The sequence below is a fragment of the Canis aureus genome, chromosome 3 (genome assembly GCF_053574225.1).
Source record: "Canis aureus isolate CA01 chromosome 3, VMU_Caureus_v.1.0, whole genome shotgun sequence".
Lineage (NCBI taxonomy): Eukaryota > Metazoa > Chordata > Mammalia > Carnivora > Canidae > Canis > Canis aureus.
Genome location: NC_135613.1, coordinates 56744148 through 56765834, shown reverse-complemented (window position 1 = coordinate 56765834; position 21687 = coordinate 56744148). Strand labels below are relative to the sequence as shown.

Genomic DNA, 21687 nt, shown 5'->3' with positions numbered 1-21687 from the left:
CTGGCATCTCTACTCAGATCTGCTGCCAGCACACCTCCCAGCCCGGCGCATCCTCTGGCAACCATCTTCCCCAGTTTTTCTGGTCTTTTCTCTTAGGAGTCAATTGGGAAGGGGTGGGGGGGTGTATATTTGCTGACAAGACGCAAAAGGAAGGTGTGGAGACCCGGGACTGATCAATCTGGCTCACGCAAAATCGGAGAGATTGAGGGCCGGATTGCGCCCAGGGCTGGCTCTCACCACCACCCTCGCCTACTCCGTTATTACCCCGTTTCCCTCATTCGTTTCTGCCCTCCCAAGCCGGGCAGGAGGGACCCTCTCTCCATTCTCCCAGCGTCCGCCATTCCTTCTATCCGAAGCCCAACCTCCCCTCCCATCTAGGGCTCCGTTCAGTGGAGTCACCTCCTTGTCTCCTCCTCTGAACCCCCAAGACGGGCGGCCTTGCCTCGGCTCCGCCCGCCTCCGAGACCGTCCCCACTCTCGGCCTCCGAGGAACCCTGGGGTTCCGCCCGCCCGGCTGCGCTCCCCTTTTCCCGGCGTCTCCGCCCCCTGCCCCGCCCCCAGGCCGGCTCTCGGAGGAGGGAGAGCTGCTGTCGCCGCCGCCGCCTCAGCTTCTCGCTGCCGCTGCCGCTGCCGCTGCCGCCGCTTGGTCCAGCCGCCCGGCCCAGTGCTCTGACTTCGCCGGACCCGGGCGCTCTGCGGAGACATCCTTCCTCCTTCCTGGGGGTCCGGGGCGCCTAGCCCGGCGTTGGGGGAAGCTCGGCTGGCGAGGGACAGGGAGGGAGGAGCCTGGAACAGAAGCCAGCGCCACCCGTCGCCGGATCAACGAGACAGGACAGGTCGAGGGGCGTCGGGGAAGGAAGAGGGGGTGCTCTAGGCTGTCCCGGGGAAGATGAGAAGCCCTGTCGCAGAAAGCTCTGATGCACTCTGACTCGTAGGGGGCCTGTTCACGTTCGGGAACTGGTAATAACGTGGGTGCACTCCTCTGGGAGGGGGCGTGGGATCTAAACAGCACCAGCTGTCCCCGAGGAAATTAAGGGGCAATCAGAAAAAAAACAAAACAAAAACAAAAAAAAAACGGATGCTCCCTATTTCGAGGTGACAGAGGCCCTCCAGACAACCACTTGGTGTATCCACTGGGAAGGGTGGATTTGGAGGTGATTTCAAAAGGAGTGGAGGGTAACAAGGTGAGGAAAGGGGATCAGCAGCTGTACCATGTGCCACTAGAAATGGGGGTGACTCGGTGAAAACAAGGTATTGTCCAGAGACAGGGCCCAGGAACCCCTAGTCGCTGAACGGGGACAGCCTGGGTTTTCCCAGACATAGTTTTGGGGGACTTAACTGGAAAAAAAGTGGAGAATCCTTTCCATTTAGAGGGTGGCAAAGGCACGAAGGTTGGGTCCCTCCCTCACACTGACAGTGCCCCAGTAGGGATGGGGTTGAGCTAATATATTCAAAGCTAAGGACTTGAACCCTTTAGATTATAGAAGTGGATTTTGGCAGTGCAGGTCCCCAAAATAGGGTGGAAAGATGGCTGGGGGTAGTGGAACCACATCTTGGGAATTTTGAGGGTCTTCACGTTGGCCTAAGGGATCTGGGGACGGGTAAGGAAAGAACAGGAGAGGGAGTAGTTTTCGGTAGGGGCCAAAAGTCGAGGGTGGGGTCGACAGAGATTTACAGGCTGCTGGGTAGAGTGGAGCTAGAACGGGGCCCAAGGGTGGGAGCCAGCAGCTGGAGGGTGGGGAGGCCTGGGGCTTATCCTCGGGTCCTGTGGGTGAGGCGGTGAGTTGGGACCTCAGCGTCAAGAGCATGCCCTGGTGAGCGGGCTTCTCTTTGAGGAGCCCAGCGCGCTCCGGGCGCCTGCCAGTTTGGGGGTTTCTCCTCCCGGGGCGCCATGGCGGCTCTGGCCAGTAGCCTGATCCGGCAGAAGCGGGAGGTCCGCGAGCCGGGGGGCAGCCGGCCGGTGTCGGCGCAGCGGCGCGTGTGTCCCCGCGGCACCAAGTCCCTTTGCCAGAAGCAGCTCCTCATCCTGCTGTCCAAGGTGCGACTGTGCGGGGGGCGGCCCGCGCGGCCGGACCGCGGCCCTGGTGAGTGTCTGGAGCGGGGTCCCCGGGCCTGGGGTCTCTCCGCCTGGGAGGTTGAGGCCAGGGACTCCGAAGGATGGGGCCCGACTGAGGGGGTGGTCCCCGAAAGTCAAGGAGGGTGGGCCGGGACCACACAGTATCTGCCACACCGTGCCTCAGTTTCCCTTCTCTTTTGCCCATAACCCCGAGTCTCCTTGCTGTCGAAGACAAGGGGAAAGCTTTGAGGGGCTAGGTCCGGGCCCCCGAGCCTCGCGGCCCCGGCTCGCCCCCCCCATCCAACGCAGGAGTCCCCACCCCCACCGTCCGCTGCCTACGTGCCGGCTCTCGCGATTCTTTCAAAGCCGAGCGGAGGGGCCTGGGGGTTCCGGACGCCTGGGTCACCCCGAGGGTTTTGCAGCTCCGGCAGCCCCGCCCCCGCCCCGGTTCTCCCGCTCCTCCACGCCTTGGCTCCGTTCCTGCTGGCCGTGCCCGCCTGGCTGGGCGCCAATCTCCCCAGCTCTCCCCCGGGTGTCCTTGCAGCCACCTCGCCAGCCCGCCCCTCCGAGCGCCCTCCTCGGTGACCTGCGCTCTAAGAGGGGAGCCGGCCATACCCCCAGAACCCACCCTCTCCCGGCGACTCCGAAACCCGCTCGCACACGCTCGGGGGACCCTCCGCCGCGAGGAACTCAGACCCAGCACGGGCCGAGAGACCCGCTCGGAGACTGGGGGGTCGTACCACCTGCGAGGGGGTACGAGGAAGTCGGCCGGGAGCCAGCGGCAGGGGAGGAGAGTTGTGAGGGTTGGCGCGTGGTCCCCGTCCAGGCACGGGCGGCGGGAGTCCCTCTGGCCCGGCTCCCGCCCGCGGCCGGCTCCCCGAGGGGTAGCCCCCTCGTGCCCTCCTCCCCCCGCCGCAGGCCCTCCGAGGTGGTACGGTCCGCAGCCCACCTTCGGAGCGGGCCCCGGCCCCCACGTGACTCCGCCCGCCTCACTAGCTCCCCGGCCCCATTCCCCCTCAGTGCAGCGGAGCGTCCCCCACCTCCGGCGGGTTACCTGGCTGCAGGGGAGGGGCCGAGCCTCGCGGAGGGCCGGGCCCCCGCGAGCCCGCAGACTGACAGACAGACAGATGGGTCAGTGTCAGACAGGCCGGCACTGGGCCAAGGCAAGGCCCGCGCCGAGCGAGCGGCAGCCGCAGCAGCAGGTGCTGAGTCAGCGTCGGGCCCGCTCCCATCCCCACTTCTGAGGGGGCGCCCCCCGCCCCTCCGCCCCTCCGCCCCAGTCACTAGCCCCCTGTCCCTTCTGCGGTCCTGCCCACTTCCCTCCATCCTCTGCTTCCCGGTGGCTCTCTCCCCTTCCTCTCCCCTCCTTTCCCCTCCCCCACTTCTGGTGGAGCTGTGGAGTAGGAATTAAGCCATTTAAATAAATTTCAATAAATTAAACTGAAAGCTGAGGGTTAGAGGAAGCGGCAAGGACCCACACCCGGGCTTCCTCCGGAGGCAGAGAGAGGTGGAGGAGAGCCTGCTTAGAGAGTCAGAGAGCTGGGGGCCTGGGACCCTTGGCTTCCCCTCCCATTCTTCCTTCTTTCCTTCCTCTGATCCCGCCAAGTGTAGGAATGTTTCTGGGGAACAGAGATGTCATATTCAAAGATGAATCTCTCTCTCTCTCTCTCTCTCCAGAGCCTCAGCTCAAAGGCATTGTCACCAAACTGTTCTGCCGCCAGGGCTTCTACCTCCAGGCAAATCCTGACGGAAGCATCCAGGGCACCCCAGAGGACACCAGCTCCTTTAGTGAGAGGGGAACCCTGCTGCTGGGTGGGAAGGGACACAGAGTGGGGCTAGGAAGGGGCCGTCCTGTTCCCTCTTCAGGTGCTGTTTTCTCTGGCTCTTTGCCCCCTAAGGGAAGCCTTAGAACTGGGCTGTGGGGAGCCAGGCTGGGGGTCTGAGGCCCCAGGGCTTGACGCCGCCTCTCTCCACCCCCAGCCCACTTCAACTTGATCCCCGTGGGGCTCCGTGTGGTCACCATCCAGAGTGCCAAGCTGGGTCACTACATGGCCATGAATGCAGAGGGGCTGCTCTATAGCTCGGTGAGACGATGAAGCTGAGTGGCCTGGGGTTTGCTCCACCACCACCACCCTGATCTGGTTTCTAACCCTCCATGGGGTAGGGGGGGGTGACCACACTCTCCCCCATGCTCCCTTTCTCCTAGTTTCTGCATGGCGTAAGAAGTGGGCCCTCCCAGCCCAAAATGTATGGATTCTGTCCTGGCTCATTCTTCCCAGGGCTCCCTTCTGTCCAGTGATGTGTCTTTTTGTCTCTCTGTGTGTGCCTCTCTGGGTCTTTGTCTCCCCAGCCACATTTCACAGCTGAGTGTCGCTTTAAGGAATGCGTCTTTGAGAATTACTATGTCCTGTACGCCTCTGCTCTCTATCGCCAGCGCCGCTCTGGCCGGGCCTGGTACCTGGGCCTGGACAAGGAGGGCCGAGTCATGAAGGGAAATCGAGTCAAGAAGACCAAGGCCGCCGCCCACTTCGTGCCCAAGCTCCTGGAGGGTGAGTATGGACTCCAGAGAAGGTGGGCCACATGGGAGGGTGCTGACCTAGATGTGGTCATTGAGCAGACACACAAGTCAGAGGCCACAGGCGTTAACAGAGGACACCTGTTGATCCTTTCCTGGTTCACAAGCGTGAAGCTTGTGTGTATGTTCACGCTGCTGTATATGTTCATACCTTGTCACAACCTCGGTATATTGCTTGCCTTATGGTGGGGGGGGGGGAATACCTGTTATGACAAGTCAAGCTAAGAAGACTTTGGCCTTTGAGGGTTTGGGGAGCCCTCCTCCTGTGGGTTGAGGTTCGCAGAGGATGGGGGGAGGAGAAGGGCTCCCTTTCTGAGCCTCTGATTCCTTCTCGATCTCTCTGTGCCTAATTCTCCTTCCTGCTCCTCTCTCTTCCCTTTACAGTGGCCATGTACCGGGAGCCTTCTCTCCACAGTGTCCCTGAGACCTCACCTCCCAGTCCCCCTGCCCCCTAAAATGTAGTCTGTGGACTGGAGGCTCCCTGCACTTGCACTGAGCTAGCCACCACCACAGCCTGTCTCCCAGCCCTGCTCCCAGCCCTGCCACCACCACCCATGCCCTGAGCAGCCAGGTCCCAGCAGATGTTCTATCCTGCAGGAGCCAAGGGGCTGGCTGTGACTCCTCGCCTCTTCCAGGCTTCAGCTCCTGGGATTTCAGAGAGGGGGATGTCTGAAAATGGTCCTGGCCAATCACTTCTTTCCTTCCACACTCACAGCCCCACCCCCAAAAGCCTTTTCCAGAGAAGGCGCTGGGGGGTTCCCAAACTGACAGAAAGAACCAGGACACAAACACTCCCCACCCTGGGCTCAGCGCATCCCGGGAGCACTATGCCCTTTTCATTGCCACTGAGCCATAGATTTATAGCCCTACAGGAGCTCAGGATTAATTTCCTTTTTGCCCCACTCCACCTTCTGCCTTGTTCTGGAGAGATTCTGGAACACCAGGCATCCTAGCCAGGGCCCTTTTTGCACTAAGGCTCTGTGCTGGCATGCTGGCATGCTGCCAGGCTCTGCTCTGGATCCATCAGGCTTCTGTCCTTGACCCAGCTGGACCCCCGGTTTCCAAGTAGAGAGAGGCTGGATTTGAGCCCTGTCCAGCTGCTGGCCTTGGCCTGAACTAGGACCAGTCTCAGATCACCACAGTTTTAACTTTCTTATCCCAAAGACCCCCAATTCTAGAGCACAGTGTTCTAGACACATACAGAGCCATACTTCCTTCTGAATCAGCTCTAGGACATAGACCACGACTCTCAGCCCTTCTCTCCAGGATGGAACCTGGGCTTCTATAGCCATATCAATGCCCATATAGAGGGGATCCCTGGGTGGCTCAGCGGTTTCACGCCTGCCTTTGGCCCAGGGCGCGATCCTGGAGTCCTGGGATCGAGTCCCGCGTCGGGCTCCTGGCATGGAGCCTGCTTCTCCCTCTGCCCCTCTCTCTCTCTCTCTATGTCTATCATAAATAAATAAAAATAAATCTTTAAAAAAATGCCCATATAGAGTGAGCTCCAGACCCACCCTCCTACCTTCTCTAGTAATACCTGTGAAAGATGAGCTCTGGAAAGAACCTAGTTCTGATTCATGGGGAGCTTTGTTGATGAATCAAGAAACACCTCTTGTTTTTCCTAGATTTTCTAAAAACTCGAGTCTTCCTATAGAATGCTAACCTTATTTTTACACGTAATTTCTAGCTCCTCCAGCTCAGCTGGGGTCCTGCCAGGGAAACGGAGTCTGAAGGAGGGCAGAGGAGTCCGGGAAGAAATCCTTGGCTCATAGTAGAGAAGCTGGGATGGCCAAGGGGCCCAAACCACGGCATGTTTTGGCTGTGCCTAGGTTGTAGGGACATGGACACTTAGCTACCTCCACAGGAATACCTTCTGGGTCCCTTCTAAAGCTGAGGTCTTTAAGGTAATGGATCTCAAATGAAAAGAACAAACAGGGCACAGCCTTGACACACACACACACACACACACACACACCCCGTGCAGAGACCCCAGTTCAGCAATAAGTTTAACCCGTCTCCTGTAGAAGTCAGGCCAAGGAGGGTGAGGAGCCCCCTCTTGGGCTCCAGACCTCATATATCCCCAGAGCTTCTAACTGAATAGAATTTGCTTTACCTTACAGCTATAACCTGAGCTAAGTTTTAGGTACCCAAAAGGGGCCTGACTAGATTTTTCTGAACAGCATGGAGAGCTAGGGGCAGGCCTGAAAAAGATCAGGAACCCACCAGTCAACTAGGAGGGAGACTGAGTGGCTTCGAGACCTGGGCAGGGTAGACAGGAGACCATAAAGGGAAGGGCTCAGGCTCCGAGGCAAGTCACTTTTCCTCAGGCTCTTTCTATTTCTGGCTTGTTGCAAGAGGGGTGCCTACTCCCCTCACCCACACAGACCCCTTAGGCCCCACCCCCTCTCCTGGCTTCGCTCCCAGGGGACGATGGGGTCTCCACTCCATGCTCTCTCCATTAAAGAGGATTTATACAACTCAAATGTTGTCTGTCATCTATGGGTGGCGGGCATTGGCAGTTGCTTAGGGCGGGACCAAGTCCTAGGGGTGGGGCGGGGAGGATGGGCTGGCGGCTGCCCCCCAACAACAGGTGCACATTCCTGGGCGCCTCGTCACTTCCCCCCCCCCGCCCCCGCGTTGGTGAATCGAGCGAACTCACTGAGCAACCAACCGGCCGAGCTATGACTGCAGGGGCGCTGCTGCTGCTGCTGGGGGCGTTGGGGGTGCCACTCGCCCCGGGTACGTCTGAGCCTCTCGGGGCGGGCGGCGGGGGGGCAGTGACGGGCAGGGGTCGTGGCCGGTTACGGTGGCTTTACTGGTTGCTCTTCTCCAGGCGCCCGCGGCACGGAGGTGGAGGGCCGGCTCCGCGAGAAGCTTTTCTTGGGCTACGACAGCTCGGTGCGGCCGGCGCGGGAGGTGGGGGATAGCGTGGGGGTCAGTGTCGGCCTCAGCCTGGCGCAACTCATCAGCCTGGTGAGGGCGCGCGCGGGGGTTGAGCTCGGGCCCTAGGACCGGCGGGGGGCGTGGCGGGGGCGTGGCTGGGCCTGGGGCGGAGCCAGGCCGGGAGATGGACGGGCAGTTGGCAGACCCCATTGGGTGGACGTCGGACCAATGGACGAGCCGTGGGCGTGGCTTCTGGACCGGCTGCGGGTGGAACCGGGGCTGCCGCCCTGGACTGGCTGGGGGGCGGGTCCCGGGTCGGGGTCGCAGGCTGGGGCGGAGCTTGCGGCCGCACCGGGTCGGGAAATAACGGCGGGCGGAGATGCAGGGTTGGGTGATTTACGGGCTGTGGGTGGGGCCCGGGGGGCGGCCTGGTAGTTGGATTGGCTGGCGGTGTAGACCGCCGGAAGTTTCTGAGATAGAGGTGGGGCTTACACCATGCAGCATCCAGGAGGCGGGGCTTGTAGCCAAGAAAGGGGGACTCAGAAAAAGAGGGATTTCCAGTGAGAGCTTGACCCGCGGAGCCCCTTCATTTCTTTCTAGTCACATCCCCTCTACTCTTTTTAAACTTTTCCCTTCTAGAACGAGAAGGATGAGGAGATGAGCACAAAGGTGTACTTAGACCTGGTATGCAGACCCCCGCGGGGTGGGAAAGGGCGTCCCGCTGCCTTTACAATTTCCTCCAATGTCCGCCTCAGTAAGAGTATTTTCTTGCACCAGGACCTCGGAAAATATAAGAGAGACAGAAACTTCAGGAAACAATACCTATCTTTACTATGAGAGTTGCATCCCATGCTTTTCTTATTCTACTTTAACACTTTTGGGGGGCCACTAATTTGATTCCCTACCCACTAAAGGGTCACGAACTGCAGTTTGAAAAACACCGTTTTCGTGGCTAACTAGTGCACCCTCCTCGTTTTTAGACCCAAAATTTGGGGCCCAGCTCGAGGGAAGGGGAAATTAGCTGATGGGATCCCAACGAGTAAACGTGCAGCCGTAATCAGAACTCCGACTTCCAGAACCACAGCCCAAGCCTGCCGGCTCCCCTCTTTTGTACTCCCTCCCCAGCTCCCTCTGGACATCCCACGTCCCCTTCCAGGCTCAATCCTGGACAGCCCCTCAGCCTCTGCTTCCACAGGAGTGGACTGACTACAGGCTGAGCTGGGACCCTGCAGAGTACGAGGGTATCGATTCACTCCGCATAACGGCTGGATCCGTGTGGCTTCCAGACGTGGTGCTCCTGAACAAGTAGGGTCCTCCGCGAGACTGGGGGAGTGGGCGGGGTCTCCAGGGGGAGGGTCCGGGTCCAGGCCGAGCCCATTCCTCACCCGCAGCAACGACGGCAATTTCGACGTTGCTCTGGACTTGAACGTCGTGGTGTCCTCAGACGGCTCCGTGCGCTGGCAGCCTCCAGGCCTCTACCGTAGCAGCTGCAGCATCCAGGTGCCCCGGGGGCTCCCCCTGGGAACCCTGCCTCTCCTGAAACACTGACTCCGCAGTAACCCCATAAGCCTCCCATCGCTCCCGCCCTCCTGATTTTGCATGATTTCATCTTCTCTGTCCACTGTCACTGACATGCAGTGTTTCTCAGCGACCCCGTTTCCATTGCCCGTGGGCTCCCCTAATAACCTTCCAATTCCTCTGACCCTACTTCTCTGTTACCTGCCTACTGACCTCCCAAAGCCCCCAGCCGTGAACAGCTCTCTGGCAGCTCTGGTGACTCCCCCCTCCATCCAGGTCACCTACTTCCCCTTCGACTGGCAGAACTGCACCATGGTGTTCAGCTCCTACAGCTATGACAGCTCAGAGGTCAGCCTGCACACGGGCTTGGGTCCTGACAGGCAGGAGCTGCAGGAAGTGCACATTCATGAAGGGACCTTCATTGGTGAGTGGCTGTGGCTCCCACGTCCATGGGCTTTATGATGTCAGTTTCTAACAGGCTGACAAATATCCTCCTTCAGCAATGCCCAGGACAACCCTGTGGGGTGGGCAAGATGAGTGAGAATCTACATTTTGCAGATATGGAAATGGAGATGTGGGGTGCTTGGGTGGCTCAGCGGTTGGGCGGCTGCCTTCAGTTCAGGGCGTGACCCCGGGGTCTCAGGATCGAGTCCCTCATTGGGTTCCCCTCAGGGAGCCTGCTTCTCCCTCTGCCTGTGTCTCTGCTTCTCTGTGTGTGTCTCTTGTGAATAAATCAATAACATCTTAAAAAGGGAAAAAGAAATGGAGACTCGTTCAAGTTCACCAGAGATGGGCTACCCAGCCCAGTGTCCACAGGCTAATGCCTCATCACATCAGCCCCTCGGGTCAAGGATGTGCCAGAACAAAGCCAGATCTGGCAGCAGTAAGGACAGGTTTCACATGTGCGTCCCTGACTTCCCTCCTCCCCTCTGCTTCCTCTCAGAGAATGGCCAGTGGGAAATTATCCACAAGCCTTCCCGGCTAGTGCAGCCTCCGGTGGATCCTAGGCGGGGCGGGGAAGGACAGCGGCAAGAAGTCACCTTCTACCTCATCATCCGCAGGAAGCCTCTCTTCTACCTGGTCAACGTCATTGCCCCTTGCATCCTCATCACCCTCCTGGCCATCTTCGTCTTCTACCTGCCACCAGATGCAGGTAAGGGAGGGAGAGGCCCCCAGCCCTGCCTTTTCACCACTTGTACAGCTTCTTCCTCTCCACCCTGAATCCAGGCAAGGGTTTTGGCCAACGCCATCAAGGGTGGTTTGAAGGTCATCCTGCCCAGGTTTTCCCTTCTATCAGGGTCTCCTCCTAGGATCCAGGTTTCCCCTCCCACCTCAGGCTGGGCCTCCCCTCTACTGCCCTCTTCTCTCCATCCCGGGAGCTCCTGAACTCTTCCCTTCAGAATCCTAAGATCTCATCCTTGGGACCAACAAACTCCTGGAGTTAGAACAACCCTCCTTTTCCCCATTCCTGGTAGCCTCCCCACCCGCCTCCCCCATTTTTTCAGCCACCTGCTAGTCCCTTGGCCTCTTATCTTCCTTGGAAATAATAGCAACATTTTTCCAGGAGGCAGCATAATGTAGTCACAGAGTAACCTTGGGCAAATTCCTTCGTATGAGTCCCTACTTAATAGGATTATTTTGAGGATTAATTGAGTTTCTTAGAACTACACCTGGTACCAAGTAAGTTCTATATAAGTGTTGGTATTAGTTTTATTATGTGTGAGCACTTGCGGTAAGTAGTACAATTAGCATGTTACATGCATTAACTCCTTTATTTCCTTTTTTAAGATTTATTTATTTATTTTAGAGCTGAGGGGAGGGAAGGGCAGAGGGAGAGAGAGACTCTCAAGCAGACTCTGTGTTGAGCACAGAGCCAGAAGCAGGGCTTGATCTCATGACCCAGAGACTGCGACCCCGGCCAAAACCAAGAGTCAGACCCTCAACTGACTGCACCACCCAGGCGCCCCTATGTTAACTCAATTGTGATCTTTACAATAACTCTGTGAGGTGAGTACTGAATTGTCTTCCCACTTTAGAGAGGAGGACAAAGAGGCTGAAAGAGTTTAAGTCATTTGCCCCGTGTTAGTTAGAGACAGGTAGTGTCGCCTTTCCAACCCTGGTTGGTGCCAGTCTGATTCAGAGACTGAAATCCTTAACTCTGGTATTTAAAGCTTGCTTTCCTCCTCTCTGGCACCAAGTTCTCTGTCTAGGGAAGGAAAGTGATCCAGCTCTAGAACACACTTCCAAATGTAACTTCTCCTTCCTCCCAGAGCTGGGCAAATCTTGGAACCCAATATTATAGGACTTAAGTAGAGCAGAGCATAAAAGTTTTTGTTTTTTTTTTATTTCAATACCTTCCTTGAAGTTTGTGGTGCCTGTTGTATGCCACAGGAATAATCAGCCACCTGGCATATCCATATATACCTTGTTTCATTTTTAGATCCTTCAGATTGCTATTTGGTTCCTAAAAAAAGCTTCAAGGTTGGTCTATTCATTCATGCAATGATGTTTGTTTAGCATCTGTAATGGGCTAGGCCCTGGGATACATCAGTGAGTCAAAGAGACAAAAATCCTGGCCTTGTAGAGTTTATATTCCAGCGGGGAGACAGTCAATAAACAAATATATCTAGTTGATAGTATGTTAGAAGAGGACAAGTCCTAAGGAGGAAAATAAAGCAAGAAAAGTGGTTATAGAGAATTAGAATGGGGGTAAGGGTTACAATTTAAAATAGAAGTCAGGGGGTGCCTGGGTGGCTGAGTTGGTTTAGCGTCCAACTTTTTTGTTTTAGCGTCCAACTCTTGATTTCAGTTCAGTCGTGATCTCAGGGTTGTGCGATCCATGACCAGCGGGGAGCCTGCTTAAGATTCTCTCTCTTTCCCTCTACCACTGCCCCTTCCCTCTCATTAATTAATTAATTAATTAATTAATTAATTAAAATAGAATAGTCAGGGGCATCTGGCTGGTTCAGTCCATAGAGCATGTGACTCTCGTTCTAGGGGTTGTAAGTTGAACTCCCATGTTAAGTGTAGAGATTACATAAAAATAAAATCTTAAAAAAAAGTGGTCAGTGAATGCCTCAATAAAAAGGAAATATTTGGGATCCCTGGGTGGCGCAGCGGTTTGGTGCCTGCCTTTGGCCCAGGGCGCGATCCTGGAGACCGAGGATCGAATCCCATGTCGGGCTCCCGGTGCGTGGAGCCTGCTTCTCTCTGCCTCTCTCTCTCTCTCTCTCTCTCTCTCTCTCTGTCTCTCTGCGACCATCATAAATAAATAAAAAAAATTATTAAAAAAAAAAAAAGGAAATATTTGATCAATATTTGAACAAAGAGGACACCTGGGTGGCTCAGTCTGTTGAGCATCTGCTTTTGGCTCTGGTCGTGATCTCAGGGTCCTGGGTTTGGGGGAGCCTGCTTCTCTCTCTCCCTCTGCTCCTCCCCCCTACTCATGCTTTCTCTCTCTCTCTCAAATAAATAAACAAACAAACAAATAACAAAATATTTAAAATATATATCATATATTTGAATAAAGAATTGAAGGGAGCATTGGCAGTTGCTTGGGACGGGACCAAGTGAACGACCCTGGCAGGCAGAAATCTGGGGGAATAATGTACCAGCTGGAGTTAACAGTGCATGCACTCACTGAGGGGGACCTTCACTGACCCTCAAGGGGGAGTGAGCCTCACATACTCAGGAAATAGCCAGGATAACTGAGTGATATAAGCAAGAGGAAAACAGTAGGAGATCAAGTCAGACAGATAATGGGGAAAGCCTTGTCAACCACACTGAGGACTTTGGCTTTTATGCTAAAGAACGTGAGAGGCCACTCCAAGGTTTTGAGAAGAGAAGTGATATGATCTAATTTACATTTTAGCAGGATCTATCTGGCTGCTCTGTTGAGAACAGTCAGCAGGAGGAAATATTATTAAGGCCTCCACTTTGCTTCATCCTAACTCAGATCTGAGGTGATGGCTGTTTGTATGAATATATTTTGAAGATAGAGCCAGTAGGGTTTGCTATGGATTGGATATGGGATGAGAGAGACAGAGAGAGGAGTGGAGAATGACTAACAGGATTTTGGCCTGAGTCCCAGGAAAGATGGATTTCTCATTCATGAAATGGGGGAGACAGTGGGAAGGGTTGGTGATCAGGGGATTAGGTTTGGGATGTGTTAATTTGAGATGTCTACTGGCTGTCCAAGCGGAGAGTTTAGATCAGCAGGTGGCTATAAATCTGGAGTTTAGGAGAACAAATCTGGGCTGGAGGTTTAATTGTAGGAATCATCTGCATGCAGTTGGCCCTTCCAGAAGCCTGTCCTTGAGTGGGCTGGAAACACGGTCACTGATTGTGCCACGAAAATTGCCTTCTGGCAAAGTCTAATGTTTCCGCCTTCTTCTCTGCCCTGCAAGGAGAAAAGATGGGGCTCTCCATCTTTGCCCTGCTCACCCTCACTGTGTTCCTGTTGCTGCTGGCAGACAAAGTTCCTGAGACCTCCCTGTCTGTCCCCATCATTATCAAGTACCTCATGTTTACCATGATCCTCGTCACTTTCTCCGTCATCCTGAGCGTTGTGGTCCTCAACCTGCACCATCGCTCACCCCACACCCACCAAATGCCCACTTGGGTCCGCCAGGTAAGATGTCCTCCTCCAATCCATGTTAATCCTCCGTCCTAGCATTTGTCTTTTTGCGCAGGTGTGGCTCCTGCAACCTGCCTACCAACTTCATAGACCTGAGGGAGAACTACAACTCCTGGTAGAGTGTTCAAGTGTTAAGGCCTGTTGGGTGTTGAAACGTTGCACAGTTAATTTTACCCCCCTGACATTTGTCATGCCACAGATCCCATATTTTCTTCGTCCATACTGCCCATTCTGGGCTGCAGGGAAACATTCTCAGGGTCAGGTTCTTTTTTTTTTTTTTTTTTTTTTTTCAGGGTCAGGTTCTATCAGGGTGGAAGCCTTCGGGACTTCCCCCCCCCCCCCCCCCCCCCCCCCCCCCCCGGCCAGGACGCCTCCCAGGCCACTCAGGAGCTCTTGATGTGTGGTTGCACTTCCTTGTCTGGGTAGCTGGGAGGGACGCGCGCACGCAGGCGCGGGGATAGGACCGGTAGGCTGCTTCCCTTCCCGTCGGAAAGCATGAGAGCCCCCCGCCAACACGCCTTTCTACTCAGCAGATCTTCATCCACAAACTCCCTCTATACCTGGGTCTGAAGAGGCCCAAACCTGAGAGAGACCTGATGCCGGAGCCACCTCCCGTAGCCCTCAGGGATTCTCCAGGAAGTGGCTGGGGTCGGGGAACAGATGAATATTTCATCCGGAAGCCACTGAACGATTTTCTCTTCCCCAAACCCAACAGGTAGTACCCACTCCTCCCAGTCGCCTACGAGGAAAGGAGAGAGGGAACTACAGTTCCCAGAAGCCTGTGCAGAGGCAGGCGGCTTAGGGTCCCGGAAGATGCCCTTGAGCATCACGGGAATCGTAGTATCCCTTCCGCCGCCAACTTTGCTGAAAGGCGGACAGTGGAACGTGTTGAGATGGGAGGAATCGCGGAAGGCAGGAGAGATCGCCGCCGGCGGGGAGAGCCTAAAGGGCCTTCTTACGTTCTGAAAACTAATGAGTGTCGGAGGAGGGAGTCGGAACGGAGCCCAGAGCGTGGCCAAACTGTCCCGCCTCTTCCAGATTCCAGCCTGAATTGTCTGCCCCGGACCTGCGGCGACTTGTCGATGGTCCAAACCCGGCTGTGGGCCTGCCTCCCGAGCTACGGGAGGTCGTTTCCTCGATTAGCTACATCGCTCGGCAGCTGCAGGAACAGGAGGACCACGACGCGGTAAGTCCCATGAGGGCTGAGCGGGGCGGGCCCGGCGGGCCCGTGGCCCCGCCCCCATCGCCCAATCTTGCTTCTGATTGGAAGCTTGCCTCTTTGGTCCCGCCCCTGTCTTCCTACTGGTTCCTCACTCCGTCCAGCGGCCGCAGTTTCGTTTTCCTCGACCCAGCGGCCCGCCCCTGCGTCCGATCCGTAGGAGGACGAGGGCAAGGGTACAGGGCAGGCCTTCCCCTGGGGGTCTGGAGCTCAAAAAGAGTTTACGCTGCCTACCCCCAGCTGAAAGAAGACTGGCAATTTGTGGCCATGGTAGTGGATCGCCTTTTCCTGTGGACCTTCATCATCTTCACTAGCGTTGGGACCCTCGTCATCTTCCTGGACGCCTCCTATCACTTGCCCCCTGCGGACCCTTTTCCTTGAGGACAGAGGGCCAAGAGCCAGGACCTCGCAGCTCCACTTGGAATCCAGTCCTCTCACACCATTGCCTTGGTGGGGAGAGCGCCCAAGTGGGACGGGGCGGGCGGAAGCCGTGGCCCCTCCAGAAATGCACTGTTTTCTGGTTTCTTGTAGAAGTTCCTTTGGAGAGTAACACTAGGTTGCCGGTAGAATGGAACAAAGATCAAGAAGTAGACTGTACGCCCTACCTATGAGGGCAGGAACTGTGTTTTGTTCACTGTAATATCCCCAGCGCCTAGCACGGGTCCTGACCCATAGGATAGCAGGTGCTTAACATTTGTTGAGTGATTAGGGAATTTTTTCTTTTCTTTCTTTCTGGGAAGGAAATGCACCAATGAATAGTGCCTGTGTTTGCATGTTGGGACTAGAGGTCATTCTCTTTGTTTTTACCTTCTTGTAACATATTGTTTTCGGATAAGTGTATCCATAGGATTTTTTTGAAAAGTTATTTCTAAAAGGATGCATTTGTAATGAGAGCTCACTTTAAAAAAAAAAAAAAAAAAACAACCTTCAAATTCCAGCTTTGGTGCTCAAACTTTGTATAAGGTACTGAACCACTCTCGGCCTAAGATTCCACCATTGTAAAATGAGGCTAATAATAGTATCTGCCCCCTAGTCTGAGGGTCATATGAGAAGATGGGAACAAAAGCAGTACAGGGTATACATCAGAGGTTGTAAGCTGGTGTGCGTGTTTGGCCTGTGTTGTTGGCCTGCACAATTTTTAGTGTGTTAGCCACTTTAAAAATTTGGATATTGAGCAGAGAAATTTGGATTTCTGGCTTCTCTGGGGAAAAGAAAAAATTTTTTAAACTACGTAACACCGGGCCTGATTCCCCTGATGAGTGGCGGCCCACGCTGTCAAGGTATTTGTACCAGAATTTCTCCAAGCCCCCACCCACCTGACCAGCTTTTCTCATTTTACTTGTCTGCCCCTCCATAACATTATACAGAATCAAGGGGAGGGGAGAGGGGGATGAGAAGTTGAAGACAATGAGAGGCTAGGAGTGGAGAAAGACAGGTGATTGTGTCTCATGACCGTGGCTCATTTTGCACCTGTTTCTTTTCAATTTGGAGAGGGGGCTGCACCAGGTCTAAGGCGCAGGGGGACATGAGGCTCTTGGGCCCAGCAGGGTGTGTGAACTGGACTGAGTTAATGTTTCAGCCTGGAGGTCAGACCAAAGTCAGCTTGAGCTCTGGTGGCTGCAGCCATTACCATGAAGTACGCAGGGTTGCCAAGCCCTCACACCTCCTCAGCTGCTGGAAGCTGTGCCCTCGGAGGGATCATACAGCCACAGCCCCCAGGATCCCTGGGGGACAAGGGAAGGGTGTCCCTGTCCAGCCGACCCACCAGCCACGCAAAGAAGTGCACTTGGCATCCCACTGCAGAGCACAGTTTGTTTGTCTTGTTGGTTTATTGGCCTAGAGAGTTGGACACACACACAAATGCGGAGATAAATATTGGTCAGTTTCTCTAAATCTGGGTCCTCACTACGTATAGAGCTACAGTCTGTAGAATTCTAACCCTTGCGTGCTGTGGCACAGAACCAGTGGCCTTTCCACTCCACCATCACCCTTCTCCCCAGGGAACATGGGCAAGGAGGGCACAAACTGACAAGACTTGAGTAATTTTCAAAAAGACGAAATGGCAAAATCCCAAATTTCCAACATCTGAAATTCACAATATTCACGTTCCCCAGCTTTGGATACATATGTTTTAATCTCCAATTTGCCACAATCTCGTTTGTTGCCCAGAACCACCAAATTCTGGAAACTACCTTCCTAAAACAGGTTTCCCCGAGAAAAATAAATGTCTGCAATCTCAGTTCTCCCCAAATGTCCATGGTTTTGGAATTTTGACCTGTTCTGAAATTCAAATGCCCCGGTCCATCCTCAACTCCTTCTGTTCCCTGTGCCTTTCTTTCTGCCTCAGAGGAGTGCAGGTTAAGGATATAGGGGAGCTGTCATCACATCTGCCCCCTGCCTCCAAGGCTTCTGTCTCTTGTGGTTCCGCCGTGTGCGTGCGTGTGTGTGTGTGTGTGTGTGTATGTGTGTATATATATATATGTGTGTGTGTGTATATATATATATAAAATTTGTGTAGATATATATATGTATTCTTTATTATGTTCTTTTTTTCGCAGTTTTTCTAAAGTGCCAGAAACAAGATTTGTGGGAATTTTTTAGTGATTTTTTTTTTTTTTGCATTTTTCCCGTTTTAAGCTTTTTACCCCCTTAAAAATTGGAACTTGGTACATTCAGTAGGAAACTCTTCACTCGGACTGTGGCCAAGACCAAGAAAAGTGCAAAGAGACAGAGGAGGAGTAAAGGAGTGACTCCTCCGTGGTTAACATTCAGGAGCCTGTCAAAACCCTCCCCCTTCCTATAGACGAGGAGGGTAAGAGGAGGCAGGAGGATGCTCCTGGTCCTTCCCCCCCAAGCTCACCTCCCTCCAAAAGCCATGATCTTGCCCTTTCAGCCGCATGAGAGGGCAGCCATCTCGGCCCCGGAAAACAGTAGCTGGGATAAAGCTCCCATCTAAATGGTGGCAGCCTTTCCCCTTTTTAAACTGCACTCCTCTAATTCCCATTTATCAGATTTGCTCCCCCAAACTGGCTCTCCCCTTGTGAGCTGTTTTTTTTTTGGGGGGGAGGGCAGGAAGTGGGTGGGATAGGAAATATTCATCCAATCACAGAGTGGGGATGCCCGGTCGTCAAAGAGAAGTAGGAGCAAACATTTCTTCAACTCCCCCACTGGAAGGAAACATACGGACCCCTGACCAGGGTTAACTAGTGCAAATTAGGGATTAGGGACTGTTGATGGTCCCTGCACCCCATCCCTAGGCTGGGATCTTTGGGTGTGGGGAACTGAGTCAAAGATGGGGTGTAAGGTGCTATTCTGGAGGAAAAGTTGGTGGGGATACCCCAAAGCCCACCAAGGGAGTAGGATGGTTCCCCAAAAACCACCTGGAGTGAACGGTGAGGGAAGCGACACTGGGGAAGACGGAGGTAAAGGTAAGGATGGGAGGTCATGTGCAAATTGGGCTTACCCACCCATCCAACCCCCATCACTTTTCTGGCTATTTGGTCTAGTCTGGGAGAAACCATCAGGAAAAAACGGAGAATTAGATTCCCTTCCCCATTCCATACGGAGGTTCTCCATCCTGGCCCCCAAATCTGATTCAGCCCAGAAGAGGCCATAGGTAGAGGCAGGAAGAGGTGCAGTCTATTCACCCCTTTGCCTTGGAAGAATCTGGGGCTCACTGGATTTGGGGGTCAAGACAGGGCCAAGATTAGTGCTGCCCTGGGCTGGGAAAGTGCTCAGCCATGGAACAGATGGGTAGCCCTCCCCTCAACACCTCCTTGACCTGGATTGGAAGAGGCCATCTCCAGAGTCCAGGAGAATGAGGAGGAATATGGAAGATCCAAAGGCATGAAAGCCAAGGAAGGCATGGCATCTCGACGTGAAGGAAAGAGGGACACAGAAACCCACTTCTGGGGAGAATGGAAACCGAAGCCATGCTCCCAGGTGGGCAGGTGTCAGGTATCACAATGGTCTGGTCCAGGCCCTGGGCCATGAAGAATGGAATGTGCTAGGAAGCATCTAGGCAGGGGCTTAGAGAAAGCTTCAGAATGAGGGGAGATCACTAGGTGAAAGAGATGGTTTCCCCTCGGGGTTTACGAATCAGGAGGGTGGGTTAGACATTCAGAGCTGGTGGGGGCCGTGAGTAGAGATTCATATAAGTATATTGCTCAGTTGCCCCGAGGGCTAGAGAAGGGATGAGAGCTGGCCCTGCGCCTCGTGGAGGCCATTCCCTGGAGGAGAACTGAGAGGGGAACCGCCCAAGATCCCTTCCCAGGAGATGGGAAAAACTATAATCTCACACAAAGCAGCCTGACCCCTGAGCTCCAGGGGCCCCCAGGTCCCTGCACAAGAGTGTGGAGGGGCTCCCAAGGGGGCAGGGAAGCCAGGGAGCTGGTAGTGGCAGGGGGTTCAGGGAGGGTGGCATCTGGTGAAGGGGGAGGTGGGCCCAGAGCTCACCCCACATCTCCCTTCTGGGTTCTCTCCAGCCCTGCCCTTTCCCCTTCTCCCTTAGGGGGTACTGGCGGGGGGAGAGTGGGGGGAGGCGGGGTTGGGGGCGTAGGGGGCGCTGCTTGAGGATTGACTGCGTAGCCGAAGACCCCCGGAAGGAAGGGAAGGGCCCCGCCACCCTTCTCATCAGGTAGGACCATATTAAGGGCCACCGGGAGGGCGGCCAAATTGCTGAAGTTGTAAGGGTAGGCAGCCAGGAGCTGGGGGCCGTAGACGAGCGGGTAGGGCTCCGGGTAGAAGGTGACTTTGGCAGCCCCCATCCCCTCCACGCGGTCCCCCTCCCCGGCGCCCACCGGCCCCTCGCCACCCGCCTTCCCCCTCCCACCGCCGGACTCACGGCCGCTCCCGATCAGAGCCAGCGGAAATTCCTGCACCGGCGGGTATGCGTAGGCGCCCCCCGCCGCCACCAGCGGGGGCTCCTCGCCCCCCGAGATGACGGGGTCCTGCAGGGAGGCGGTCTCGGAGGCCCCGTCGGCGGCCGCACTCCCGCCACCCGCCTCCCCGCTGGACGAGGAGACCTGCATCTCCTGAGGAGCCTCCTCCTTAACATCCCCGGCCCTCGTGCCGGCGCCGCCCTTGGAGTAGGCGATGACGGGCGTGGGCGCGCCCCCGGGCCGCTCGGCCGCGTGCCTCTGCGCGTGGCGGCTCAGCGCGGCCGCCGTCTTGCACACCTTGGCGCAGTGCGGGCAGGCGAAGCGGTTGGAGGACCGCCGGCCGCCGCGGGCGCCGTGCGAGCCGCCGCCGTGCGCCTCCTGGTGCTTGCGCAGCTTCCGCAGGGTGGCGAAGGTCTGGGCGCAGTCCTCGCAGCGGTGCCTCCGCTCGGCCCGGCCGCGGCCCGCGGGCCCCTCGGCGGCCGCCGGCTCCTCCCAGCCCCTGCGCTCGGGCTTCTGTCTCCAGCGCGGCGGCCGGCGGCCCCGGGACAGCGCGCCAACCCCGCTGCCGCCCGCGCCCGCTGCCGCCTTGCGCTTGGGCTTGTACGAGTAGTAGGGCCGCCAGAGCTGGTCCTCCCCGCCAGCCCGCGACGCCTCGTCGTCCTCGTCGTCGTCGTCGTCGTCGTCGTCGTCGTCCTCTTCATCGTCGTCGTCCTCCTCGCTCTCCACCTCCTCTCCGCTCAGCTCCCCCGGGCGCAGGTCAGTCTCTGAGATGCGGCGCTTGACAATGGCCTCCTCTCCAATCCGCACGGTGATCTGACATAGTGGAGGTGGAGCCTGTAGCTGAGAGGGGCCCCGGCCAGGCCCCGCAGGGGGACCCCCACCCCCGCCAATCCCGCCGGCTGGCTTGGCCGTGTAGGTCAGAGTCCTTCCAGCCCGTGGGTTGCGGCCCTTGGCCTCCTCCGTGGCTGTGGCCGGGCCTGCGGCTGTGGCCGGGCTGCCCGCCGTGGCCGGGCTGGTTGGTGTGGCTGCAGGCTGAGGGGGAGGAGGTGGGTACTCACGTTTTTTGGGGGGCCTCGGGGGAGCAGTGTAAGTGATGACCGAGGCGGCTTGGGCTCCCCCTGTGTTGGCCGGCCCACCCCCTGCTCCACCACTGCTACTGCCCCCGTGAACAATGACAGAGGGAGCCGGGTGGGCAAAAGCGATTACAGAGGGTGGGGGGCCGGGCTGGGGGGCGGGTGGGGGTCCGGGCGGTGGGCTGGCAGGCATTGCTACAGGGGCCGGTGTGTTGAGGCTTGGAGAAAGGGGAGCCTCAGGGGCTCCCTGGCTGTAGGTCTTATAGGGCCGCTTGGCTGCCCGCATGGGGAGCAGGCGGTACAGCTTGAGGGTATTGAGCTTGGGCTTGTAGCCTCCATTGGGTGTCTTCTCACTGGCTAAGAGGCCCGGGCTAATGCCATGGAAGGCTCGCTGGTGGGTCTTCAGGTTATAATAAGTGACAAAGGTCTCCCAGCAGAAGATGCACTGGTACCTGGGCCAGGACAGCAGGGAACAAGGCGGGGACAGAGATACTTGAGTCAGGGGCCCTGGAGCCAGGGCCTCAGCTTCCCATGTCCTCCGCTCACACCTATGACTCCCCCAGCCGTTCGTTCACCCTCCTTTCATGCTGCTTGTCCCATCCTGCCAGCCAGAGATACCAGTGCTAGCTCAGTGCCCCCCACCAGCTGTGAGACGCTAGGCCCCAGCTGGTCCATCTGCAAACCAGGGAGTAACCACACACCTTGCCTAACTCACGAAGCCGCCTTTCGGGGCTCTGGGGACGGATCTGGGAAATGGTTTACGAGCAAGGGCATGTTGCAGAAATACATGTTCCAACTACCCAGTGGGCATGCCTGTGTTCCCCCACTGTCTTTTCCTAGCGGGGCA

The 21687-nt window shown here is 56.2% G+C and overlaps 3 protein-coding genes and 1 long non-coding RNA gene across 15 annotated transcripts in view; 2 read left to right on the top strand and 2 right to left on the bottom strand.

Annotated features, from left to right (window-relative positions):
* The first annotated feature begins 135 nt into the window (after positions 1 to 135).
* Positions 136 to 7114, top strand: FGF11 (fibroblast growth factor 11). Of its 2 annotated transcripts, none has more exons than XM_077892878.1 (5): positions 136 to 2084; positions 3734 to 3844; positions 4037 to 4140; positions 4491 to 4605; positions 5016 to 7114. In XM_077892878.1, the coding sequence occupies exons 1-5, from the start codon at positions 1892 to 1894 to the stop codon at positions 5084 to 5086; spliced, it is 594 nt and encodes a 197-aa protein (XP_077749004.1). In that variant the 5' UTR covers positions 136 to 1891; the 3' UTR covers positions 5087 to 7114. The 2 variants fall into 2 exon arrangements, with proteins under 2 accessions (XP_077749004.1, XP_077749003.1); XM_077892877.1 differs by having other exon boundaries at positions 141 to 2084; positions 4407 to 4605.
* On the bottom strand, positions 5539 to 9484 carry LOC144311024 (uncharacterized). The gene is made up of 3 exons (XR_013376631.1): positions 9318 to 9484; positions 8900 to 9058; positions 5539 to 8294 (listed from the first exon to the last, which is right to left on the bottom strand). It is a non-coding gene; the product is annotated as an uncharacterized LOC144311024 (long non-coding RNA).
* On the top strand, positions 7233 to 17126 carry CHRNB1 (cholinergic receptor nicotinic beta 1 subunit). 3 transcript variants are annotated; one of them, XM_077892863.1, is made up of 11 exons: positions 7233 to 7370; positions 7465 to 7565; positions 8154 to 8198; positions 8710 to 8819; positions 8906 to 9014; positions 9309 to 9456; positions 9976 to 10185; positions 13439 to 13662; positions 14202 to 14383; positions 14707 to 14854; positions 14992 to 17126. In XM_077892863.1, the coding sequence occupies exons 1-11, from the start codon at positions 7313 to 7315 to the stop codon at positions 15199 to 15201; spliced, it is 1545 nt and encodes a 514-aa protein (XP_077748989.1). In that variant the 5' UTR covers positions 7233 to 7312; the 3' UTR covers positions 15202 to 17126. The 3 variants fall into 3 exon arrangements, with proteins under 3 accessions (XP_077748989.1, XP_077748990.1, XP_077748988.1); XM_077892864.1 differs by having other exon boundaries at positions 7234 to 7370; positions 7465 to 7604; positions 15128 to 17126; XM_077892862.1 differs by having other exon boundaries at positions 7234 to 7370; positions 7465 to 7604.
* The window catches only part of ZBTB4 (zinc finger and BTB domain containing 4), an 18579-nt gene continuing 13589 nt past the window's right edge, over positions 16698 to 21687 (bottom strand). For all 9 annotated transcript variants that reach the window (XM_077892848.1, XM_077892851.1, XM_077892853.1 and 6 more), the window contains one exon: positions 16698 to 21292. In XM_077892848.1, coding sequence (XP_077748974.1) covers positions 19339 to 21292 — 1954 coding nt within the window. In that variant the 3' untranslated portion in view covers positions 16698 to 19338. The remainder of the gene's footprint in view (positions 21293 to 21687) is intronic.